The sequence below is a fragment of the Podarcis bocagei genome (genome assembly GCF_964188305.1).
Source record: "Podarcis bocagei genome assembly, chromosome: 6".
Taxonomy (NCBI): Eukaryota; Metazoa; Chordata; class Lepidosauria; order Squamata; family Lacertidae; genus Podarcis; species Podarcis bocagei.
The window spans coordinates 98,215,738-98,241,422 of record NC_138130.1 but is presented as its reverse complement, the minus strand read 5'-3'; the positions used below and the strand labels follow the sequence as shown (position 1 = coordinate 98,241,422).

Below are 25,685 nucleotides of genomic sequence, written 5' to 3'. Positions count from 1 at the left end.
TTATCCATTTACATTATCTCTCTTCTTAGCCAACTATTTACAAAAATAAAACACATTCTCTCTTTTAAAAAACCTACCCCAAAAAGTGATTGGGATTATCCATTTTTGGCTTCAGCATCTTCGTAAACAATTTCGTTACCTCCGTTATAACGGTATATTTTAAATAATCTAGTAATAACCGAGGAAACAAAACGCCAAGTATTTGAAAAGAACTGGCAGTGACGGATTTATCGACTGCCGGGAATGTCAACAAGGTATTAAACACAGAGTTTGTCTTATCGAATTAATCATTGATCTGTTCCAGTGTGTTGCTCGAGTCCTAATTTTGAGTACCTTTTTGTCAGAGCAAATCAAAACAAAGTTAAGGTAGGGCCTAGTGTAAATTATACTTCCAACGGGCAGGGTCCCCCGCCCCCTGTTTTTAGAAAAATAATTGCAGACATCCATTTTCATTTGATCAGCCTTAAGCTTCTTGCATTTATCGTTGGCAAATTTCAATCTGAGTGGTGACTATAAATACGACATAACAATTCAGTACATCTATCCTTTGTCTGCAGTCTTCAGTCATTATCCTGTTTCCACTTAAACTTATAACCAGATCTTCCTGAGATTCTTGTAACTTATATTTTGCCTAGAAGCATGGTGTGCTGTGTCCCTCCTTCATTTCCTGAGTGTATATATTCATATTATCTCAGACCCTCCAAGTGTCCCTATTTTCCAGGGACAGCCCCGGATTTACAGAAGGCGTCCCAGTTTCTGATTTGATCCCGGAATATCCTGCTTTTATTATTATTATTATTCCACAGGACATCCCTATTTTCATTGGAGAAACGTTGGAGGGTATGCTATCACAGGAGAGTCTCCAGTTCTCTCAATTTTAGTTCATTGGAAAACTCAATATTTGTCCTAAGCACCTCATGAGAGTGTGGATGGATGTTAGTTCAGGATAACTATTTCTGCTCTCTGAAATAGTTATGGTTGGCCAGCATAGCCAGACTAACTGCAGTAGAAGTATTCTTATTATGGATGGGGAAAACCTATTGGTGTTTCGCAACTTACTGACTAGTTGCAGGACCTTAGCCAGACCTAGCAGAGTACACACAGAAACCACAGAAGAAATTGGCGACTTGGCTGCAGACAGGATAGACGAAGCAGGAACCAGGAACTGGTAGTTAGGTGTTTATTATATACAGTGGACTATATACAGGAACAGAACACGGATCTCTAGCTAGCTCTCTCTGACACGACTCACAACTCCTACACTGACACACAGAACTACTGAACTCTGAACGAACACATTCCAGTTAGTAGGCCATTAATTATCACTCCTTTGAGAGAGCTTGACCAATCAGGGAGCTGGTTCCATGTCTCTGTTATCACCAGGCAGGCTTACTCCTTCACATGACCTTCTGGCTGTCTGCCAAACCTTAATTGACTCTGTGTGAGTAGCTGCACGTACACAGATTCCCAACACCTGTGGCCCTCCAATATGTTGTTGGACTGGGGCTGGCTGGGGCTGATGGGAGTTGCAGTCCAACAACAGCTTCCCCATCCTTCATTTGTAAGTCCCCTACTTCCTGCAGCAACACAATGACACTTTAGAATTCAAGGGGAATCTCTTGTAGACTAGAATGTCAACATATGAATGGACTTTGGGCAAGGAGACCCAAATGGAAGTTTTTACAAGCTTGGTGCCAAAACCGAGCAAGCTTGAGGGCTCAGCTGTTAGCACAGATGAGCACCACCTGTTTATCATGGTAGTTTGAGGGATAACGGACAAGCGGAGAACACAAAATCCATGGTGCAGGAGGGCTACAAGACTGTTAAGCCAGGCCACTATTAATTTTTGAAAATGAGCTTGTTTAAGGCTTGCGATTGAGCATATTTTCTTCCTTCACCTCCTTTCAAAATAATAATAATAATAAATAATAATTTTTTATTTATACCCCGCCCTTCCCAGTTCAAAAACCGAGCTCAGGGCGGCTAACATCAAATTTAAAACACTTAATTGTAAAAGCAGCATAAAATACAGTATAAAAACATGAATAACAATACAATTCAAAGTTCAGAAATCAATTTAGGGGAAATCCGTCTAATAAGGGCTAGCTGGCTGAATTAGTCCTACTTGGGCCAGGGAGGAGGCCAGGAGAGAATTAGCTGTGGGGTCTCAGAGCGGGTAATCTTCATAAAAGGGGAGGGGGAGGGAAGGGAAATAGAAGATCGGGCTGAATTTAAATTAAAGGCCAGGCGGAATAGCTCTGTCGTACAGGCCCAACAGAAGGAGGTTAAATCCTGAAGGGCCCTAGTCTCATGGGACAGAGCATTCCACCAGGTCGGAGCCATCACTGAAAAGGCCCTGGCCCTGGTGGAGGATAGTCTGACTTCCTTAGGGCCCTGGACCTCTAAACTATGGTTATTCATAGACCTTAAGGTCCTCTGCAGGGCAGACCAGGAGAGGCAGTCCTGTAAATACGAGGGCCCTTTAGCAGGCAGTGGAGGAGAAAACTGGTAGCATCTGCTTCCAGGTTTAAATTAAACACAATAAAAAAATTCCTTCCAGTAGCACCTTAAAGACCAACTAAGTTAGTTCTTGGTATGAGCTTTCGTGTGCATGCACACTTCTTCAGATACACTTCTTCTTGGTATCTGAAGAAGTGTGCATGCACACGAAAGCTCATACCAAGAACTAACTTAGTTGGTCTTTAAGGTGCTACTGGAAGGAATTTTTTTATTTTGACTATGGCAGACCAACATGGCTACCTATCTGTAACTAAATTAAACACAGTTTGTCATTGTGTTGGAACCAGGGTCTGCGTTAGTTTTAGCTATGGTTTGCTGGAACACAGCAGGATCACAAAACACGGTTTCACCTCAGCTCGTTTCCCGAAGCCATAGTTTAAACTAACCACAGGTCGCCCTTGACTAACCATAGTTCATTTACACCTGGAAGCGGATGCTTCTCATTATCTTCCGTGGCATACAGCAGAGGAGGAGGTGAACAAGCATGATGGGAGACTGAGGCACCAGCAGTACCAAACCAAGTGTCATTATTGTTTTCCCATGCATAGCTCTTGCCTGACATTCCGGCACAAATAATGAGCGAAGCTACGTCTGGGAGGGTGGAAGCAAACAAAACCAGTTGCTCCATATATACAATGACATTTTCCCTCTTTCTGCCAAGCCTATTTACTCAGATTAGCGAGTGATTACCTTGCAGTTTTTAGAGACTGGTAGCCGGAATAATCTGCTGCTAATGATCTGGGCAATTAGAGCTCTTTAATTAGTCCCAGTCATAACCCTCCTATTTCCCTCAGAAGGCTCCTTCTAGAGGGTTGATTTAGAGATTAGCGTTGGAGGCTGAAGGAGCTTGGGTGGGAGGAGGGATTAAAATTGTTTTCCTTCCTTGCCCACCCAGCAAAAAAGGAAATGGGAATGCTCTGCTGTGCCCTTCAGATTTTGGTGGGGAAGGAAATACTTCCAGATGGGCATAGATGGATGCAACTGGAATCATCATTTCAAAATCCCTGAGAACTTTGTTGCACCCCTGTCCACAAATTTGGATTACTTGGTTCTCTACACAGCATGGTTTTTTCTTATTTAGACCCTTCACCCCGCTAGTCTTTAAATGGGGGAGAAGAAGAAGAAGAGGAGGAGTTTGGATTTGATATCCTGCTTTCTCACTACCCGAAGGAGTCTCAAAGCGGTTCACAATCTCCTTTCCCTTCCTCCCCCACAACAAACACTCTGTGAGGTGAGTGAGGCTGAGAGACTTCAAAGAAGTGTGACTGGCCCAAGGTCACCAAGCAGCTGCATGTGGAGGAGCGGAGACGCGAACCCAGTTCCCCAGATTACGAGTCCACCGCTCTTAACCACTACACCACACTGGCTCTTTGAAGTCAAACTGTTGCATTAGCAGCACTGAAGTCACCTCCTCAGGACGCAAGCCTGGGCACTGTGTCTGGAGGTCCTGGGCTGCCCAGATGACAAGACACCCCCTTTTTTGGTCTTGCTAGTGTGGTCCAAAGAAAAGCAGAGTAAAATGTTTGGCACCTGCTTGGCGGAAGAAGCTGCCGGAAGTAGGCGTACAAGGTGCCATCCAACTGTCTTAGGGACTCGCACTCCAGATTTGTGTAGGGTTGACTCCTTATATCGCCTGATGATATCTTGCAAGGCAGTGGAGGTTTAGGATCAGAGTTTTCCTTCTCCTAGATAGGGTACCTTCCCATTTGGATGAGCTCCATCAGCCCCTTACTTCCCTCTACCAACAGGAATGTCCAACTCCCAAGAGACTGTGATCTACTCCCACTATAAAAAAACACAAAACTGGCTTTTGGGTTCTAGATTCAGGTAAGTAGCCGTGTTGGTCTGAGGCAGTAGAAATATATATAATGTCCACAAGCACCTTCATTTTTTAGCTGTTTAGTCGTGCCCGACTCTTCGTGGCCCCATGGACCAGAGCACGCCAGGCACTCCTGTCTTCCACTGCCTCCTGCAGTTTGGTCAAACTCATGCTGGTAGCTTCGAGAACACTGTCCCACCATCTTGTCCTCTGTCGTCCCCTTCTCCTTGTGCCCTCCATCTTTTCCAACATCAGGGTCTTTTCCAGGGAGTCTTCTCTTCTCATGAGGTGGCCAAAGTATTGGAGCCTCAGCTTCAGGATCTGCCCTTCCAGTGAGCATTCAGGGCCGATTTCCTTCAGAATGGATCGGTTTGATCTTCTTGCAGTCCATAGGACTCTCAAGTCTCCTCTAGCACCATAATTCAAAAGCTAGAGATCAGCCTTCTTTATGGTCCAGCTCTCACTTCCATACATCACTACTGGGAAAACCATAGCTTTAACTATACGGACCTTTGTCGCCAAGGTGATGTCTCTGCTTTTTAAGATGCTGTCTAGGTTTTCATTGCTTTTCTCCCAAGAAGCAGGTCTCTTTTAATTTTGTGGCTGCTGTCACCATCTGCAGTGATCATGGAGCCCAAGAAAGTAAAATCTCTCACCGCCTCCATTTCTTGCCCTTCTATTTGCCAGGAGGTGATGGGCCCAGTAGCCATAATCTTCGTTTTTTTGATGTTGAGCTTCAGACCATATTTTTCCACTCTCCTCTTTCACCCTCATTAAAAGGTTATTTAATTCCGCCTCACTTTCTGCCATCAAGTAGCACCCTAGAGACCAACTGAGTTTGTTCTTGGTATGAGCTTTCGTGTGCATGCACACTTGGTATCTGAAGAAGTGCGCATTCACACGAAAGCTCATACCAAGAAAAAACTTTTGTTGCTGGACATGACTAAACAACAATGTCTTGAGAAGATATGGCTGAATCTGTGTGTTTTCCCCCAAGCTCAGCCTGCAGCAAAGCAGTTGCGCAAAAAGTTTCTTCACCGACTCCCCGGCTCCTTTTTCCGCCTGCAATCGTATCTTGTTTCAACCCCCTTTTCCTTAATGTTTGCTGACAGAACAGAGTGATGAATCCCTTACTGAGATGATGTGTATGAAGTGCTATGTACACGCCGCATGTGTTTATCACCAATCATTCCACCGTGAGACCGGGTCGAGTATAAAGATTTGCAGAAACCTTGTCTGGCTGTGTGGATGGAAATGCAAACTGGCTCCCGGCCGCTGCGACTGAGTTTGGAATTTCGTCAGCCAAGGGCTTTGCCCCAAAGAACCCCAGGGACTGTAGTTTTCTGAGCGTGCTGACAATCTGATGCTCAAGACTTCTGCCTGCTCGCTCCCTCAAATGACTGCAATTCCCACAGCTAGTTCTCTGGGGGGTGAGGGGACAGCTATTAAACCAATTCAAGTCTCTGGTGTAGATAACGCCCAGATTGTTTTGCTGGTTTGGATTAGAGCAGACCAAATCCAACAGAGTCTCTCCCAGCTCAGCTCAGAACGGCTGATTTGGCAATTCCAACCCCAAACGTGCTAATGATTAGGAATGCCTAAATGGCGTGTTCCCTTCAAGCCATGCATTCTGCTCATGTGAGCAATAAGAGTTATGGAGGCTGGAAGCTACAGCAAGTGCCGATCACTCCGCAGTGCGTCGTAAACGCGAAGGTTTACGGCAAGCACGCTCGCTTTAACCTGCTGCAAACTTTATGGGAGGGCTGGCTAACCCCCGGACTGGGGCCTGATCTAGCTCCCAAAGGCATTTATTCTGCCCCTGCCCTCCTCCGATTTCAGTGGTAGAAGCATGGAGAAAATTAATGTAAAGCAGACACAGTGCGGGTTGGGGGGGGTGTCCCCACCTGTCATCATATGAATCATCTGATGAGCAGGTAGAGATAACTCTCCCCCTCAGCTGATCTGCATATGTCAGCAGGGACAGGAGGTGTGTGTGTGTGTGTGTGTGTGTGTGTGTGTGTGAGAGAGAGAGAGAGAGAGAGAGAGAGAGAGAGAGAGAAGGTTGCTTTAGACCAAGTTCATTGGCCTGACAAAGTGTGAAGGTAACCTTTGTGTCCTCCTCCTCCAACAACAACAACAAGAACCTGGACCCTGAGATCACCTTCTGAGGCCCTCCTTTGTGTGCCTCCTCCTCGAGAGGTGAGGAGGGTGGCGACACAAGAACAGGGCCTTCTCTGCAGTGGCTCCCCATCTGTGGAATGCTCTCCCCAGGGAAGTTCGCCTGGCGCCTTCATTATATAGTCAAACCTCGGATCCCAAACGCCTCCGTTTTGGAACATTTCGGCTCCCGAATGCTGAAAACCCAGGAGTAAATGCTCTAGTTTTTGAACATTTTTCAGAAGCCGCTTTAGTGCAGGAAGCTCCTGCAACCAATCAGAAGCTGTGCCTCGGTTGTTGAACATTTTGGAAGCTGAAAGGGCTTCCAGAACAGATTATGTTCCACAACCGAGGTTTGACTGTACACCTTTAGGCACCAGGCAAAAACATTCCTTTTTAACCAGGCCTTTGGTTGATTTGATTGACATCCTATGCCCTTTTAAATTGTGGTGGTATTTTTTTTGGGGGGGGTATTGGGTTGTTTCTTTATTTTGATTATTTATTTTGTAGTTTTCTATTTTGATTTTGTTCTGTGAACTGCCCTAAGACCACCGGGTATAGGAGTGGTATATAAATTCAACAAATAAATAAAATAAAATAAATAATAGTAATAATAATAATAATAATAATAATAATAATGATGATGATGATGATGATGATGTTAACCAGCCCTGCCTAACAAAGTACAATCTATCCCCTTCAGTTCCTGGCTTGCAAGGTTAATTCAAAGAAGATAAAGCAAGTATTTTATAGATGACTTTTTTTTAAAAAAGGGGGGAAATGAAAGGAGGGCAACGAACAAGGAAGAATGGAGATGTTCACTTCTTCACATCTCTGAATCTGAAGGAGATGAGGTATGCCTTTAAATCCTCTTTCTCTACCCACCCTTGTTCCTCTGTTATCTTTTAATTTGCTGTGCCCCCCAGCCCCCCCCCCCTGGAGATGAGAGGCAGGAATGGGGAGCGAGGCACCTATTATTTGCAAGAATTGCCACCCCTTTAAGTGGGTAAACATAGACAAAAGCAGACCCTTGTCCCTTGAGCTAACAAAGGATACTTAAAAGGGTGTGTGTGTGTGGAAGCAACATAAAGAAATTCAGGGGCATTTCATTCATTCAATTAAGGGAAAACAAGCTAGCCGCCACAGAGATGGGCAGCCATTCCGAAGCGGCCAATTTGGCAAGGAGCAGTAGCCTTTGTTGCAAAGTTTCTCTGTCCCTGAAGGGCTAATTGGCTTGCCAAAGCAGCTTTTACTGTTCCTGGGGATTAGCGTTTGTTTCGCCACTCTTGCCGTCTCCCCTGTTTGCAAGCACGGTTTGACCCTCTCTGCTTCTTGGATGTCCAAGAGAGGCTGCCAAGAGGGAGAGGGTCAAAAAATTGATCCGGAGGTCCACCGCCGCGTGACGGAGAACGGAAAGGCAGCGGCGCCTGGCAAAGAGGGAAAAGCATGTGAGTTGGGCAGGAGATATGAGTTGGGCATGTTCTGCTGGGGTTAAGGAGGCAGAGTTGGAGAAGCTCATGGAGGGTTAGGTGGTAAATGGCTACTAGTCACCAGGATGTTCCAGGATCACAGGAAGTATTATGATAGGAATTTTGAGGTCTTAGATATGGTAAATGTTCATAAGTGTACCAACCAAGCACGTACATAGATCAGCACAGGAAGACCGACCTGGAACCATTTTTGATTCCCAAACTGTCCCAAACTGACCAAATGTTTTCTCTGCAAGGTCAAAGGAAAATGGAAAAGCCTCCCCATTGTCTTTTCCTTCACAAATCCTGTCTTAAGGGTATGTCTGTGTTTGAATAGGGTGTGAGCCTGCGACCTGGCCCAGGAAGTAAGTATTTATCATTACAAAAAGACTGGCCAGGCTCCCCAGGCAATCCAATCAAGTAACCTGCCAGACAGGAGATAAACAACAACAGGAGAAAAACAACATTCAAACTTCTGTTTTAGACCGCCTTTTCTGTGATGTAGGTATGATGTTTCTGGGGGTGGTCTTGATCTACAGGGTGGCAATTTCAAAAGTCCATATAAGGCCTTGCACGCCATTGTTCTGGGTTCCTCCTCCTTTCCTGCGGGTGAGGGGAGCACCCTGTTGCAACAGATCAATAAAGATCAGGCTTACTAGCTGCTTTGCTTCTCAATATTCTCTGGTTGGCCTCTGTTATTTTCTCCTACCAATAGGGAACCTACGTAAGGACTCTATACGGGCTCTTGGATACCCTATTAGGCAAAAGGGCAATTTTTGTTTACAACAGTATGTCCCCCGAATACCACTTGGTGGGGAACAAGAGCCAGGATATGAGGTCATCCTTGTGCCCTGCTTGTAGGCTACCCACAGACATCTTACTGGTCACTTTGGAAAACAGGATGTTGGATCAGGCAAGCTCTTGCTGCGATTCATCACAGTTTGTAATATATTCTTAAGATGGAAATAAATCTATGCTTCCAAGTGTCACAAGAAAGCTGCAGAGATAGTGCAGGATAGTGCGCACCCTGGAAATGATCTCTTTCAGCTTCTGCCTTCTGGAAGAAGGTACAGGGTTATAAGGACTAAGACTAGCCGCTTGAGAAACAGCTTCTATCCAAATGCAATTTTGGTTTTAAACGCAGTGTAAGGTAGTCTCTAGAGGGACAGATTAATCAACCAGCAGCAAAATCCAAAGCACGTTTGCTCAGAAAGAAGTCCCTCTGAATTAAATGGGATATATTCCCAAGTTCGATTGCACAGGGTTGCAGGCCTACGCATTGATATAAAGGAGAAGCGACCTGGTTTTGCTCTGTAGCCAATAACTGACCATCAAATGCTTTTAGTGGGGCAGGGGGCCTTCTTAACAGCACCCTCCCTACACACTGGCCTCACAACTATGCGCAGCAGTACCACTGCAGTTTCAAAAGGATGCGCTTGTCCAAGTCAATCAAATCTACTGCCATCATGACAGCCATAACAATAAAGCATTGCTGCCTGTGGCCTCTGCGTATAATATGCATAATTAGCAACACGTTTCGAAATGGCAGGCAATACTCTCCAGCATATATGTATCTCTCTCTCCTGCTGCAGCTATAATTCCATAAATTAAATTAATAAAGTGCGGCTCCCAACCCAGGAGAGTCTTGAAAGATGAAGACTGACTTTGGAACAGTCTTTTTACGGCTTTTTTTGGGGGGTGGGGGGTGAGACATTTTAGAAAGTGTGTGGTTTCGAAGGCTGAAAACAAAACCTCGCTTAAAAGCACGGAGGCCTGAATCTCATTCTCGCTTAATTTTGATGGATTTATTTGAAAAGCAGCTCTCTACTTTTTGTTTGTGGGGACAGACGCCAGCTTGGTTGTGAGCCAATGTTTCTCTCAAGTGGGGATTCGGGTGGGTTTTGTGTTGGGGTCTGTGTGTGTGTTTGTGTGCGCCTGTGTGCACAAGCAGTGGAAAAGCTTCCATGTTTGGGGGCTTTTTCAGCAATAGAGGCTAGTTCATTAGTGCTGACCCAGAAACTCCAGAGGGTGCAGAATGCCATGGCGAGACTCCTCACGGGGTCCTCGCCGCGGGATCACATTCACCCGGTGCTTTACCAACTGCACTGGCTCCCGGTGGAGTACAGGGTCAGGTTTAAGGTGCTGGTTTTAACCGTTAAAGCCCTATATGGCCTTGGACCCTCGTACCTACGGGACCGCCTCTCCTGGTATGTCCCACGGAGGACCTTACGGTCTTCAAACAAAAACATCTTGGAGATCCCAGGCCAAGGTTAGGCTGGCCTCAACCAGAGCCAGGGCTTTTTCGGCTGTGGCCCCAATCTGGTGGAATGCTCTGTCACAAGAGACTAGGGCCCTGCGGGACTTGAAGGACTGGAGCCCAGCAAACATCTGCAGGGCCAACTGTTCTCTAGCCCTGACCTATAGCACGTATCATAAATGCATCAACGGGTCAACTTCACTTGGAGATTTTCACTTGCGTTCGGCCGAGCTACTCCTCCGGTCGAGTCCTCCGACAGTGATTGACAACCTGAGCCTTTGATGAGGCTCCAGGCACGTTCCCTCATTACACAGAGTATACAAGCAGCAGAAGGACGAGAAATATGAGCTACATTGCTAAGAGTTTTATTTCTAACTACGCAGGCAGAAAAGAATATACATCCTCTCTCTGTGAAAGCAGAGAGGCAACTGGTACCAGGAAACCAGTAACATCAACATCCGTCTCCTGTCTCCGGTGAGACTTCCAACAGTCTGGAATCTCTGGAATGTAAACAGAGTCTTATGACTCCAAGCACTGCACAGTGGCACAAACAGAAACCTAACAGATTTGGCCCCGCTGAATTTTGCTACAGTCAAGATTACTAGTTTCAAACTGGAAACCAAGAGACTTCGTACATCAAACACACTCACCTGTGTCTTCACCTCTTGGGCCATACAATTATTATTATTATTATTATTATTATTATTATTATTATTATTATTATTAACCACATGCTGATGCAGTAATTGCTGCTATTCCCACCCCCACCCCCAAATAACTTGGCTAGGTGGGAAGGAGAGATGGAATGGGTAGGATAGAGGAAACATGGATATGACATGATGGAAGTTGCAAAAAACAACAACAACATTCCCCCTCCGTTCAGCCTAAATGCCTGAAAAGCCAGGCTTTTCATACATTAGGTGAGAGCGCTTGTGAACATGGAGAAAAGATGCCATCTAATTTATTGACTCGGGTGCGTGCAAACAAATGGGGAGGGTTGTCTACCTGGGTTTCAAACACAGAGACAAACGAGGGAGAAAAAAGAGGAAAGGAAGACCACCGTACCTTTCACTACCTTATCCAGATAGTGAGCTTGGGAGATAAAAGACAGGACATGTAAAGTAGGGTTGAGTCAAGTGCAGTACAGCTTAGTACGAGACAGTGCAGAAGTGTTAACAGAGGCGCCGGGATGGAGAGGAGGAGGGTCAGAGATTGGGGAAAGGGGAAAATGACGACATCAGCAACAACAACAACAACAGGAGACCGAGCCTTTGTTACGGAGAAGCAGAAAAGTGGCAAGGAAGGAGGGGACAGTACCAATACCATCAGTCAATGAATGGCGAAAAGGTCTATTTATTTATTTTGGGTGCTGCGGGTAATAAGGTCAGAATAAATGGCAGCCAGCCTGAAGGTCCTGCGAGCCTTTTCACGGCTACAGCAACCTCTTGCCATGGCTGCCGCTAAATGAATTTTTCTTCCTGCCTATCATTCATTTAGAGGGCATCAACAATGCACACAGCGCTTTATGGGGTAACGTAAAGTGGAAAAGACCAGCCACCAGCTCCAAGGACCTGGGAATCCCCCCCCCCAAAAAAAATCATTTTCTCTGCAATTAATAGTTTGTGCAGTGCCATCGTTTTACGTGCTGCTTTGCGTCCAGCAGCACCAGCAAAAATGCCAGGTCTCTCCCGAAAGGAGCTTACAATCTAGTTTCCTGCCAGTTTACTGCAGGAAGACCAATTTTAGTTTTGAACCTTTCAATGATCAGCATTTCATAAGAGACAAATAGCTCAGCTGGTTAGAGCGTGGGGCCAATAATGCCAAGGTTGGAGGTTCGATCCCCGCACGGGACAACTGGATGGCAGGGGTTGGACTAGATTGTACTCAGGGTCCCTCCCAACTCTATGGAAATGTGAGGTGGTAAATGTGTGCCAAAAGTAAAATCAGAACAGGTGGGTCGTGAGTGCTTCAGTTCTGAGACAGGCAAGCAGAACAGGGTCTGAATATTCTACCTCTTCCCTAGAGAGCTATCAGCACTAAAAAAAGGGAAAGGGAAAACAAACAAACCCTGAGTGTTCTGAATTTTGACTGACAGTTGTCTATCACAGTGGTCACAACTGGTGACGTCATCTCGCAACCCAGACACTGAGCAGACCCTTCAAAATCACTGCTAAGCCAAGGGAGAGACAGCTTCTCCACTCCACCTCATGGCTAGGGCGGCCTCATCCAGGTCCCCGGCTAAAAGGTGACAACTTATGGGGATGGCGGCAAGGTGGTAGATAAAATTCAGAAATAAGCGAACAACATGGGCCCCTAGGCCAATTTATGGCAAAGGCAAAAGTAAGTTTTGCAGGGTGTTCCATAGTTGCCAGACAATTCCTCCCCTCTTTGTGCTTGCGCTCAGCGTCTCTTAAGAGGGGCGTTGAACCAGGGTGCCCCCCCTCGCCGGTACAGCCTGCAGCCAACTGCTTTGACTTTGCGGATTAACCTCGCCAAAGGGGCAGGGCAAATACCACGATGATATAAAGGAACTCGGCAGAAGAAAAGAGAGTTTAAACGGCTGGCTTAAGGTCAGAGCCAGAGTGGCCGTAATATAAAAGAACCCCCGGGAAATTTAGCCGATGGGGTGACTGAACAGCTCCTTTTCTTCTGAGCAGTCGACAACTTCAGAAGTGGGGAGGGTTTGAGATATTTTCAGCTAAAGCTCTCATCCTGCCGAGCTCTTTGCTCTTATTTAAAACGTCGTCCAAGTAAGGACTGGGCAAAGCTTGCTTCTCCAATTTGGGCACCATTCCCACGCTCCTTCCAATCTGGCTCTCAAACGACTCCTTGTATTTTCCATTTATTCTTCCCCCCACTCCACCCAGCCCCTCCTGCACTGGCTCAGGCAAGACCACCCAACTAGAAGGGTCGTGACCTCCGAAAGAATTTTTTGGGCGCGTCCCCCTCCCCCCACTTTCGAGTCTAGACTCTAGTACGTCTAAAAGGGCAGGAGGAAGCACGAGATTCGTATGTGCAAGCGAGGAGGTGAGGAGATTGATGACTTGGCTCCGGGATGGGACAACCTCAGCTGTCGCCTGGCGGTTCAGCACTTTCGCTCAAGGATAAAGGAGAATGGAAGCACCTGGGAAACACCACCAGGAGGAAACGCCCGACAGGTTCAGAGCCTTATCCAGGCAGCCCAAGTTACCTGGGTCTCCACCGCAGTCTCTGGGAGAATCTGCCATCCTTTTGCAGCGAAGAGCCAGGCTGTGGGGCCCGCAGAATAATACGGTGCAATTCTTGATGCACCCCTCCTATTAAGGCTGCTTAAGGTGGGAGATTGCATGGTTGGATGCTTCCTTATTATAATAATATAATAATTATAATAATAATTTATTATTTATACCCCGCCCATCTGGCTGGGCTTCCCCAGCCACTGTGGGCGGCTTCCAAAAAATATATTAAAATACTGTAATACATCAAACAATAAAAGCTTCCCTAAATAGGGCTGCCTTCAGATGTCTTCTAAAAGTCTGGTAGTTGTTGTTCTATTTGACATCTGGTGGGAGGGCGTTCCACAGGGCAGGCGCCACTACCGAGAAGGCCCTCTGCCTGGTTCCCTGTAACTTGGCTTCTCGCAGTGAGGGAACTGCCAGAAGGCCCTCGGCGCTGGACCTCAGTGTCCAGGCAGAACTATGGGGGTGGAGACGCTCCTTCAGGTCTACTGGGCCGAGGCCGTTTAGGGCTTTAAAGGTCAGCACCAACACTTTGAATTGTGCTTGGAAACGTACTATTATTATTATTATTAGCCCAGTCCAAATCTGGTTGAAAGGTATAGGAAGTAAGAAATGGCTAACTGACCAGGCAAAACATGAATTGGCTTAGTAGGTTGCAGGACAGTGAAAGAAAATAAATAAAATAAGAAACCCTAATAAAGGAAAGCAGGAGAGGCCAAGACTCTGTCCATCAACAGCACGCTGTTAATCAGGAGACTGGTGGTTCGCAGCTACTCAGGGCAGGATTATTGCAATGCAGGGGGTTGGAATAGATGACCCCTGGGGTTCCTTCCAAGCCTACAATTCTAAGCATCCAGGCAGCACACTGAGCAGGTACAAAACTCACCTGGTCACTGTCTCCCTCCGTACTGGGAGGTGCATTGCATTTCTGCTTAAATCATTGCAATCAGTTGGGTCTCCGGCTGTTTTGGGACTACAGCTCCCATCATCCCTAGCTAGCAAGTCCAGCAGTCAGGGATGATGGGAACTGTAGTCCAACTGCAGACCCAAGTTTGGGAAACCCTGGTCGAACGTTAAGGAGAAGCCTCTCCCGCTTCTGCCAGAGACACCTAGCAATGTTTACCTGTGAGCATGTCAATTACGGGTCAGGATGGGGGTTCAGCCACTTTGGGGGGGGGAGGAGGGGTTGGAGTGGATGACACAATTTTTATCAGGGATAAAGCAGGCAGGGAGACATGATGTAATGGCGATTTATGGTCGGCGACGCATGCGCCCATGCAGAAAAATCACACTGGGATGAGGGGGGATGCTTGCCACACACAATGACCTTCCATGCCAATGTCCTTTCACATATGCCATTTGTTAATCCTCTCCCCACTCCCATCCCCAAAATATTGGATTTTTATGGTGGTGTAATGCTTGTTTTTTCAGCGACTATTGTGTTCCCTACACCCTTGACAGACCATGCTGCACTGCTGGGGGCTGGACTAGATTACCCCCCCCCAGGTCCCCGCCAATTCTATGATTTTATGATTCTATAGGATAAAAGCAGCAACGGGGGCAGAGACATCCTGCTAAACATGGACTGTCAGCAGCTCCTCATTTTATGTGTTCAGAGTAGAAAAGGCAGCATGTAAGACTTAAAACCATAAAGGATGGACCATCAAGAAGGATGATCGCCGAAGAATTGATGCTTTTGAATTAAGGTGCTGGAGGAGACTCTTGAGAGTCCCATGGACTGCAAGAAGATCAAACCTCTCCATTCTGAAGGAAATCAGCCCTGAGTGCTCAGTGGAAGGACAGATCCTGAAGCTGAGGCTCCAATACTTTGGCCACCTCATGAGAAGAGAAGACTTCCTGGAAAAGACCCTGATGTTGGGAAAGATGGAGGGCACAAGGAGAAGGGGATGACAGAGGACGAGATGGGTGGATGGTGTTCTCGAAGCTACCAGCGTGAGTTTGACCAAACTGCGGGAGGCAGTGGAAGACAGAAGTGCCTGGCGTGCTCTGGTCCATGGGGTCACGAAGAGTCGGACACAACTAAACGACTAAACAACAGCAACAACAAAGACTTAAAACAGGGCAGTCTCAAACTGTTTAGGGAAGCTTTTAATGTTTGATGCATTACGGTATTTTAATATTTTGTTGGAAGCTGCCCAGAGTTGCTGGGGAAGGCCAGCCAGATGGGCGGGGTATAAATAATAAATTGGAAATTGGAAGAAAGGGATGTGTAGAAATAAATGGGCATCTCCAACCCCATCGTCCAGCCCGGTCACTGAGGTCCAGCTCTGAGAGCCTTCTGCCGGTTTCCTCACTGCAAGCAGCAAAGTTAAAGGGAACCAGGCAGAGAGCCTTCTTGGTGGTGGCACCCGCCCTGTGGAACACCCTCCCTTCAGCTGTTAAGGAGATAAACAATCACATGACTTTTTGCAGACATCTGAAGGGAGTCTGGTTTGGGGATGCTTAGAATATTTGATGTTTTGGTGTGTTTCCTTTTTATTTTGTTGGAAGCCACACAGAGTGGCTAGGCAACTGAGTCAGGTACAATAAAATTATTATTATTATTATTATTATTATTATTATTATTATTATTATTATTATTATTATTATTATTATTAGTGATACTGCAAAGTCCTCCCACTTGAAAAATTGGCTGCTTTTCAGACCACATCTTGTTGCTAAGGCCCCAATCCTGGGTCTGGCTCAAAAAAACCTCACTTGCATTTGAGTTTTTTTAAGAAAAGAAAGACTTTCTCTTGAGTAATCCTGCAAGGAAGGCTCACCTCCTCCAGGAGAGACTTCTCCTTAGCTGAAAACTACTCTCGTGCATCATTTCCTGTGGCAGAAGTCAGTTTTCTAACTATAAGCTCCAGGTTCCCTTTGCTAGGAAATGCTAGGAGTTTCCCCCCAGAAGAAGCCCAAATGGTTTTACAGCCAGCCAGAGTAGGCTTGCAAACAGCTGATTAGGAGGTACAGAACAAATCCTATGCAAACTCTCCATCTTGCAACAGGCCTTCCCTATCTGTAAGAGCATTTGTTTGTTTTTCGAATTTCTGCCTTAAGACAAAACACTTTTGAATGTGGCTGTCCACAACTGCATTGATGCAAAACAACAACAACAAAACACCCCTAGTAGACCAGGAAAAAAGATGTTTGGAGAAAGGGTAATACCCTGAGATGGCAGCATGGAGGAGTTGGTCTGGGGAAGGGCTGTGAAGTGGCTGGTTTACGGTTGTGCTAAAATGGGGTGGAGATATGACAATTGCATGCTGAACGACATCCTGGAACAGCCGGGCTCCCTGGTGAAATGGGGCCAGTGGCGTAGCGTGAGGGGTGCCAGGGGGGCTGGCCGCACCGGGCGCAACATGGGCGGGGGGCGCGCTCGCACTAGCAGCTCTCTGCCCCTACTAAAATCCACGGGTTAGGGAGCCCGCGCTCGCTCGGCTTGGCGAGGAGGTCGCGGAAGGGGGAGAGCGAAGCCTTCTGCCGCGGGCAAAAAAAGGAGAGGAAGCCGGGCGGGCGGGCTGGCTGGCTGGCTGGCTGGCGGGGGTCTGGCTGCGCCTGCTGCTGCCGTTGCCGCTGCTGCCGGGGCTTTGACAGTATGGCGAAGCGGAGGGAGAGGAGCTTTATGGTAATTGCGGCTCTCTCTCCACTGGCCGCCTGGCTAGTGAGCCGAGCCGAGCAGGGAGTCTGGCGAGGGGGCGGGAAGAGACTTTTCCACCTTGCCTGGTCAAAAAGGAGAGCGGAGTCTCCTCAGGGCGCCCTCAGGCAGGGCAGGGCAAGGCAAGCAGAGCGAGGAGGAGAGAGAGGGGAAGGGGGGGGGAAGCAGCCAGGAAACGCTGCGGTGTGGAGGAGGAATCAATTAAGGAGAGAAAGCGAAAAGCCTTGGAGAAAGGGAAAAAAGGAAAGAAAAGAGGCAGCTCCAGGAGAGCGCGGGGGAAAGAGAAGCCTCACTGCTGCTGCTTGGGAGAGTAAATTACTGTACTTGCCTTGCCCCGGGTTAGGGGGCGCAAATTAATTGCCTTGCCCCGGGTTAGGGGGCGCAAATTACTTGCCTTGCCCCGGGTGCTGATAACCCACGCTACGCCGCTGAATGGGGCAAAGCTTCACCAGGGAATTGGACGAAATTGGAGGGGAGAAAATTGTCAGGTGGGGAAGACTGTTCAAAGCTTCCGGTTACACGAACTATGCAAAAGTTTGTCTCTTGTTAAAGTGAAAGAAGCCATTGCCCCTAACTCAATGGTAAAAAAGGTAAAGGAGCCCTGGACTAATAAGTCCAGTCAAAGGTGATTATGTGGCTGCAGCACTCATCTTGCTTTCAGATCGAGGGCGAAGGTGTTTGTCCACAGATAGCTTTCCAGGTCATGTGGCCAGCAGGACTAAACCGCTTCTGATGCAATGGAACACTGTGACGAAAACCAGAGTGCATGGAAACGCTGTTTATCTTCCCGCCACAGTGGTACCGATTTATCTACTTGCAGTGTTATGCTTTCGAACTGTTAGGTTGGCAGGAGCTGGGACAGAGCAATGGGAGCTCACTCCGTTGCGGGGAGTCAAACTGCCGACCTTCTGATCAGCAAGTCCTAGGCTCTGTGGTTTAACCCACAGCGCAACCCGCATCCCATGTATGTATGTATGTATGTATGCACGCATAAATAAATAATTCCTATGCACTCTGAAGCTTTACCTTAAACTTTTTTTATCTTGTGAACTGTCCTGAGACCTTCAGATGAAGGGTAGTATATAAATTTAATTAACTAAGGTCTTGGAACTTGCTCCATGTGGGGAAAAAATAAGCGGAGGAGACTCTTGGGGATGCTCGGCTGTGTGTGTATACCAACCACCCTGTGTCCCCTTTCTGGGCTTGTGTGGAGTACCTGGAGACTGTGTACGGCCCTGGCTTGAGCATGGGCAGAGCGTCAAAGGACATTGGTCGGGGGCTGCGGTATGGGGAGCACCACACATGGGAATGGATGACACTGGAACATGGAAATCCAGAAACGGAAGGAAGGGGGTATGCATGCTGCGGGGGATGTTGCGGCAGTTCGATTAAGCATGCTCTTTTCACCCAGTTCCTCCACCCCTCCTTCCGCCCCACCACCCCACCGATTACCCCTTTCCGCGTAGGTTTTCCCTGTAGTCGAAAGCGCTCTCCCCCTACCCCTACCAATGGTGCAATGCTCTCCGTTCCAGCCCGGGCTGCATTCGCACTTGCCGTCCCGGCACGTCCCGTGCTCGTTGCAACGCGGGTGACACGATCGCTGGTCACAGGCGGCGCCCATCCAGCCTTCCTCGCAGCGGCAGGTGCCTCCGACGCAGACGCCGTGCCCTCCGCAGTCCGCGGCGCAAATCTCTGCGGAAGAGAAGAAAGGGGAGGAGGCCCGGGGTGGTGGGCGGAGGGGAAGGGGAGGGTCGGGTGGGAGGTGGGAAAAGGGAGAGGAAGTCAGAATTTTAGTGTTCGAGTGGGCGAGGTGGAAGAAAGCAAGGAGGAAGACACACTCTGCTACCTTGCCGGTGGGGAAAAAGAAAGGAATTCTTGCAGCTCATAACGGTAATCCTTTCCGACAATAAGAATCTAATAAGCAGATTACAAAACAGAGGAGACGGACACAAATCTGGCAAGGACCGTAGCCAAATGAATCTTCTGTTTACTTTTGAGTGCTATCATGGCTCCCGTGGCTTTTGAGTGGAGCAGGGCGAATTCAGAAGTGAGTGTTGCGAAGGAGGCTCTGCCACAGCAAAGGAGCAAAGGAGCAAAAGCAGCTTTTTAATTATAAACTGCTTAAGTGTGAAAACAACGAGCCCCTTAGTCGGCCAAAAATAAAGTTAAGTGTCCCGGGCAAAGTCTATTTATTTGCGGCTTGTTAGCTCTTTGGTTACGAGGTCAGGAGCCTGCAAAAGCCTCACATTTTTTGAAATATACTCGGAGTTGAGTGTGGATTTCATGCTCTTTATTCAGCTCAGAGTAGTGAGGAATGGAAGTTCCCCCGAAATGTCTGCTTATATACATTATTTACACAATGGGCCCCACGTGATTGGCTAATTCTGGGATTCTCCTATAGGCCAATCAGGTTGCGGATTCACTTCCACCCGGAGTTGGATTGGGTGGCTCCTGTGGACCAATCAGACTGCTGCATTCTGGATCCTATTGTTCTAGGACCAATCAGACTGCTGCATTCTGAATCCTATTGTTCCAGGACCAATCAGACTGCTGCATTCTGAATCCTATTCAACTCAGTACATAACATTTTTATTCTCAGATGTTGCTAACCTTCGCAAAGGATGTTTCATTTTCTCTCCAATGTCTTGCACGACTTTGAAACGTGGCGGAAAATGCGGCTCAAGGAATCTACTGGGCAAGGAATTTGGTCCCCGCCCCAGTTTCTGAGGTTGATACCCAAACCCCAAGCGCTACGGTTAATAAAAATACACTGTGGCCTTGCGATTCACTTCATCCAGCTCTTTCGCTGCAAGATGGACTGGAACCCAGAAAGCTCTCCTTTTGTGCATCTTGCTACATTAAATGTAGGGCTAATCCCCCAGAGAATAGCTGGGGAAGAAGAGGGGTCTGGCGTTACGTTATACAAGACATTTGCTTCAGGTCACTGCCTGCAGGAGTGGGTGCGGAAATCGCGCCCAACCTCTCTCAGCCTGTGCTAACGTTACACCTGGCTGAAATTCAGCCTTATATAACCACCCCTTGAAATATAATAGGCGCGGCAGCAGCAATAGCAATAAATGAGAGCAGCAACACTGCAGCAGGAAACGCCATAGGAGAAAAGCAGAAGGTCCCGGAATCAGTTCCTGCAGGCATCTCTGAGTGGGGCTGGGAGATAGTCCCTGCCTAAAACCCCGGAGAGCCACTGTAAGTCAGTGTAGACACTACTGGGAACTGCAGTTTGCCCCTATAGGGAGCTACAAGTCCCAGGACTCTGAACCAACTGGAGATAGATAAGATAAAACTTTATTCGCATTAGCCAATGGCCATAGCAACATTAAAACATTACAGCATACGCAGAAAAGGGAATTTGATATAAGAGCACAATTTAAAGTCCTGAATCAGCCGTCGGTTAGTGGCCCTTATTCTGATTGCCCCTGCTATGAACCTAGCAACCTTTGCTGTTATCTGCTCATTTTGATCTGATAGAAGAAAGGCCATCGTGGCAGTGGTTGAGCGCCCTGGGATGCTTAGTACGTGTGGGGTGATGATCTCGTTCCTCAGGTCTTTCTAGAGAGTGCAAGAGAGGAGGACGTGTGCCGCTGTTTCGGTGCTGCTGTCTCCACAGGGGCAAAGACGTTTCTCAGGCGGGATCTTTTGGAATCGACCCTCAAGTACCGCAGATGGCAAAACATCCAGTCTTGCAAGTGTAAAAGCATGTCTGTATTTTGGGATAATACGTTTGTGCAGATATGGGGCCAGAGAATCAAAATGGAGAGGTGGAAAGGGAACATACCAAGGGCAGAATTTCCTTATAGTGGCCGAACCAACTGCAGTTTGCTGCATCAGCCCAGGGGCATATTCTGGCACCAGGAGCGGTGGGGGTGGGACGATCTGCCCACGGGGGCAGCGTGGCGACCTGCACATGGGAGGCAGCGCAGTGAGCTGCCCGTTTCGGGCAGCGCAGGGCCCCGAGCCACCGCGTCACTCCCAGGAGAGACGCGTGACTCGGCCGTGCTGCAGGCCAGGCCCTTTTGTGTACCATTTTGTCACCCCCTCAGGTATGACACCCTCCTTCCTACACCCCTACACAAGGCTACAAAGCTGCCTTCCACAGCATCGGCCCACTGGTCCGTGGAGCCATTGCTATGTAAACCCAGAGCTTCCCCAGCCAAACTACCTGTGGTACTTGTGAATGGGAACTGCTCAAGGCTCATTCAGGTGGGAGCATTCTGCTAACCTGTGGGCGCTCGCCACAAGGCAGCGTGCGCTGAGAGGTTTTGCCAGGCTAGAGGAGAGAGAATTTAGCAGGTTGCTTAAAGCCTGTGTAAATAAAAGGAAAGGGAGAATACAAAATACATCATATGGCAATTAACGCACATGGTTATCTTCCTTGGGGGCTGTTTTCCAGAACGAGCCCGCGTGTGGTTAGCGGGATAAACTTCCCGATGACTCTGCCTATTATTCTTGGCAACTTGGTGAAATTGAAGGGGAAATCCTTAAAAGATTTCCTTCCTGTTCCTTAAGAGAACATATTTACCAAATTTGGGGAGGCTTTACGAGAGATATTTTTCAGGAAGGAAGGCTGACGGCTGTCTGGCGTCCTCCCCTCTACAGAAAGCATAAGCCATCCCTAGCCAGACTGATTGCGTTTTGCCCTTTGGGGTCTAGACAACTAAGAAAGAAATGTTGTGTTTTTTTGTTTCGTTTCTCAAGTTGCATTTTGGAAATCTGCCTTTTAAGATCCTCTTGCATTTTATACTTGAGAGAGATGCTCCCTGGTGGGCTCCGTGGGCTATAGACCCTCATCCCAGCGGGCTCAACCAAGGCCAGGGTAAATTAAGAAAAAAAATCTTCCTGGATGGAGGGCAGAGGTGGGAAAGGGCGGTGGGGGGGGGAGATTTACCCCTACTCCAAACTCCTTTCCGCTCAGTCACTTGACCTAGCAACCCAGCAGAAGGGTAAAGGTCAAGGTAAAGGGACCCCTGACCGTTAGGTCCAGTCGTGACCAACTCTGGGGTTGTGGCGCTCATCTCGCCTTATTGGCCGAGGGAGCCGGCGTACAGCTTCCGGGTCATGTGGCCAGCAGGACTAAGCCGCTTCTGGCGAACCAGAGCAGCGCACAGAAACGCCGTTTACCTTCCCGCCAGAGCAGTACCTATTTATCTACTTGCACTTTGAGGTGCTTTCGAACTGCTAGGTTGGCAGGAGCAAGGACCGAGCAACGGGAGCTCACCCCGTCGCGGGGGTTCAAACCGCCAACCTTCTGACCGGCAAGTCCTAGGCTCTGTGGTTTAACCCACAGCACCACCCGCGTCCCTGGCATATAAATACATTATTGTTATTATTAGCTTAACTAATTAAACAATTAGTTAGCTCAACAACTGATGAAGTTGATGCACAGAGAATACGTTTTAAAAGTCTCATAGTTATTTACACCTTCAATGCCCTAACAGTAAACCTGCCTCCCAGCCCAGAGAGCATTACCACCAACTTTAGAAACCACTAATTTAGACTGTAACTTAAATAGCAAAGGGACCCTTTTTTTTTATTTGTTCATGCGGCAAAGCACTTTGCACAAGGATAAGGCTGTCTCTGTCTACATCATGCCCATTTTTTATGGGATGACAATGAATTATGACATCGCTGTTTGGTCCAAACTGCCCAACTGCAGTCTCTGGTCCCCCTGCTGCCCTCAACATAGAGGTATCTGAGTCATATGTGCAGCCTAAATTAAAAAGAATAGTAATAAAATAGGGAGGTTTTTTTGCGGGTGCAATGAAAAACGAGATTATACAAAATCTGAGACTCGGAAGCAAATAAGAAAGCTGAGGAGGAAAAAGGAGGCTTTAAATACTCTGCTTTTCAGAGCAGATCTAACAGACTCTCCGTGGGCATAAAAGCCTTTTCCTCAATAACAAATATTTTCACACCAAATGTTTCCCTCCACCCCTCCCCGCAAAAAAACTTGATGGTTAAATATTTCCTTTCATCTATAATCTCTTTTCACCGTTTGTGAGAACAGCTCAGGCTGCGCCCTGCGCCATCGTGAGTTGCTCAGTGCGCTCCCGCTGTTTTCGCCTCACACACCGATTCATTCGCCCTGTTAATCAGAAAGTCTTATGCGGGGGGGGGGGGGGCTGAGATAGTTTTTAAGGCCGGAGAGCTCTCCTCCTTAAGACTTTCAGGGTGAATTTTGACTTCGGAGTTGCCTACAGGTCCCTCTTCAGACAGGGAGAGCTAAAATACTAAGGGAAATTGCTATGTCTGCAGAAGGCATAACAGGGGTCAGCAAACTTTTTCAGCAGGGGGCCAGTATACTGTCCCTCAGACCTTGTTAGGGGCCGGACTATTTTTTTTTAAAAAAATGAACGAATTCCTATGCCCCACAAATAACCCAGAGATGCATTTTAAATAAAAGCACACATTCTACTCATGTAAAAACACCAGGCAGGCCCCACAAATAACCCAGAGATGCATTTTAAATAAAAGGAACCTACTCATGTAAAAACAGGCTGATTCCCGGACCGTCCGTGGGCCAGATTGAGAAGGCGATTGGGCCGGATCTGGCCCCCGGGCCTTAGTTTGCCTACCCATGGCATAGAAGACACACCCTCTTTCTGCTCATGGTACAAGTAAAGGCACACACACACACACACACACACACACACACACAGTTGTTGCTGTACAGAAACCAAGCTTCTCCCATGTGACTTTACTGATGCAATTGTTTTATTTTATTTATTTATTGCACATAAAGGACCTGAGGGTGGCAACACAAGAACAGGGCCTTCTCTGTGGTGGCTCCCTGTTTGTGGAATGCTCTCCCCGGGGAGGCTTGCCAGGAGGCTTGCCTGGCACATTATACACCTCTAGGCACCAGGTGAAAACGTCCCTCTTTAACCGGGCCTTTGGCTAATTAACATCTTATGCCCCTTTTAAATGTCTCTGTGGGAGGGGGTAGTTGGAGGGGGTTTATTGGATCTCCCCTTCTTGTTTTTATTATGTGTTTTATCTTTTTATCTTGTATTTTATGCTGTGAACCTTCCAGAGATCTATGAAGGAACGGCGGCATACGAATTTAATAAATAAATTAACAAACAGGAAGGTGATAAGATGAAGTAAACAACCTGGGTCCCAGTGAAGCTCATCTGTTGACGGCCAAGATTTTAAAGCACGTTGCGAGTATCAGATACTAAGCTCACAATTTAGCAGTCTGGAGATGAAGAACCTGGAAAGGATTTCATCCACATGCAATTCATCAACTGATATAAAGAGCGTGCTTTCCCATTTGTAGCAAGAGAGTGCTCAGAATGAGCTGTGCGCAGTTTTCTGCGCCACCGGAGGAGAGAGAGGGCATGTATTGCAAGTGCGCAAAACACTGCAAAACTTACTAAATAAAAATAGCGAACGCCTGGCTTGAGAGTGCACGTCTTGTCCGTTGGAAGCAATCCCTCTTGGCTGAAGAAAATCTGCTTCCACAAAGTAGTGAATTGTTCCTGGCTTGAGACGGGCCAGTTTTCTAGGGAAGGGAGAGGGGATTGGCTCACGAAACATGTGAGCGGGCTTAAGATGCTTGCTGTTTGCTTCCTGGCCAAACCTTTGATCCCAGCAAATGTCCTGGTCTTTATTTCCCAGCATAACAAAAGCCAAACACCCAGGGGTGCGTACTCAGGGCTTGCTAGAAAGGGGAGAATTTGCAAACGCGCAGCAATTGAGTGTGTAACACAGGCCTTCCTCAACTGCTGCTCTCCAGAAGTCTTAGGCTACAAGTCCCATCATCCGTGGCCGTTAGCTGTGATGGCTGGGGCTCATAGCTGTCAAGTGTCCCTTATTTGGCGGTGCAGTCCCTTATTTCAGTGCCATGTCTCGCTGCTGTTCCTTATTGATGATGTCTCTTAAATAAGCTACTGAAGGTATTGGGGCCCTTTCTATGTCCAGCTGTCCTTTGTCAACAACAAATTGTTGCTATTTTTTTGTGTTGAAAATATGCTATATGGTAATTTATGGACCTAATAGGTATCTAAAGCCATTTGCACGCAACAAAATACGTATTTTATAAAAGTAATTGTTGATCCCTTATTTTGGCTGCTGATCCCTTATTTTCGAGGCTGCTGGTCCCTTATTTTCAAATCTGTAAGTTGACAGCTATGCTGGGGCTGAAGAAAGCTGTAGAATCCTAGATTTGGAAGGGATCCACTAGGGCCATCTAGTCTAACCCTCTGCAATGCAGGAATCTCGATCTGTAGTATAAAGTATCTGGAGGGAACCAGGTTGGTATAACGCTACAGAGGAAAGACAATTCTCACAAGTCTCAACAATGCAACTCCGGAAAAAGATTCCATTGAGCGCATGGATTGATAATATGGACAGATTAGCTACGTACGAACGAATTGCATGTCGATGCAAATTAAGAATGGATAAACATGAAGAAATCTGGAAGGAATATTTAAGCGATAAGGCGGATAGTGGTGGGAAGTAGGGGGAGGAGAGAGAGGTGGAAAAATATTGTTAAAAAGGTGTAGTCATAGGTATATCAGTGTACAGTGGTACCTCGGGTTACATGCGCTTCAGGTTACATACGCTT

General features: G+C 47.3%; 1 protein-coding gene across 11 annotated transcripts in view; it reads right to left on the bottom strand.

The window, feature by feature from the left end:
* TENM4 (teneurin transmembrane protein 4) overlaps positions 1-25,685 on the bottom strand; it is a 1,513,375-nt gene that overhangs the window by 100,403 nt on the left and 1,387,287 nt on the right. For 9 of the 11 annotated variants that reach the window (XM_081197251.1, XM_081197258.1, XM_081197257.1 and 6 more), the window contains 2 exons: positions 18,608-18,793; positions 11,288-11,314 (listed from right to left, as the gene is read on the bottom strand). In XM_081197251.1, the coding sequence (XP_081053377.1) occupies positions 11,288-11,314; positions 18,608-18,793 (213 nt within the window). The remainder of the gene's footprint in view (positions 1-11,287; positions 11,315-18,607; positions 18,794-25,685) is intronic. The other 2 variants (XM_081197259.1, XM_081197260.1) reach the window with 1 other exon arrangement.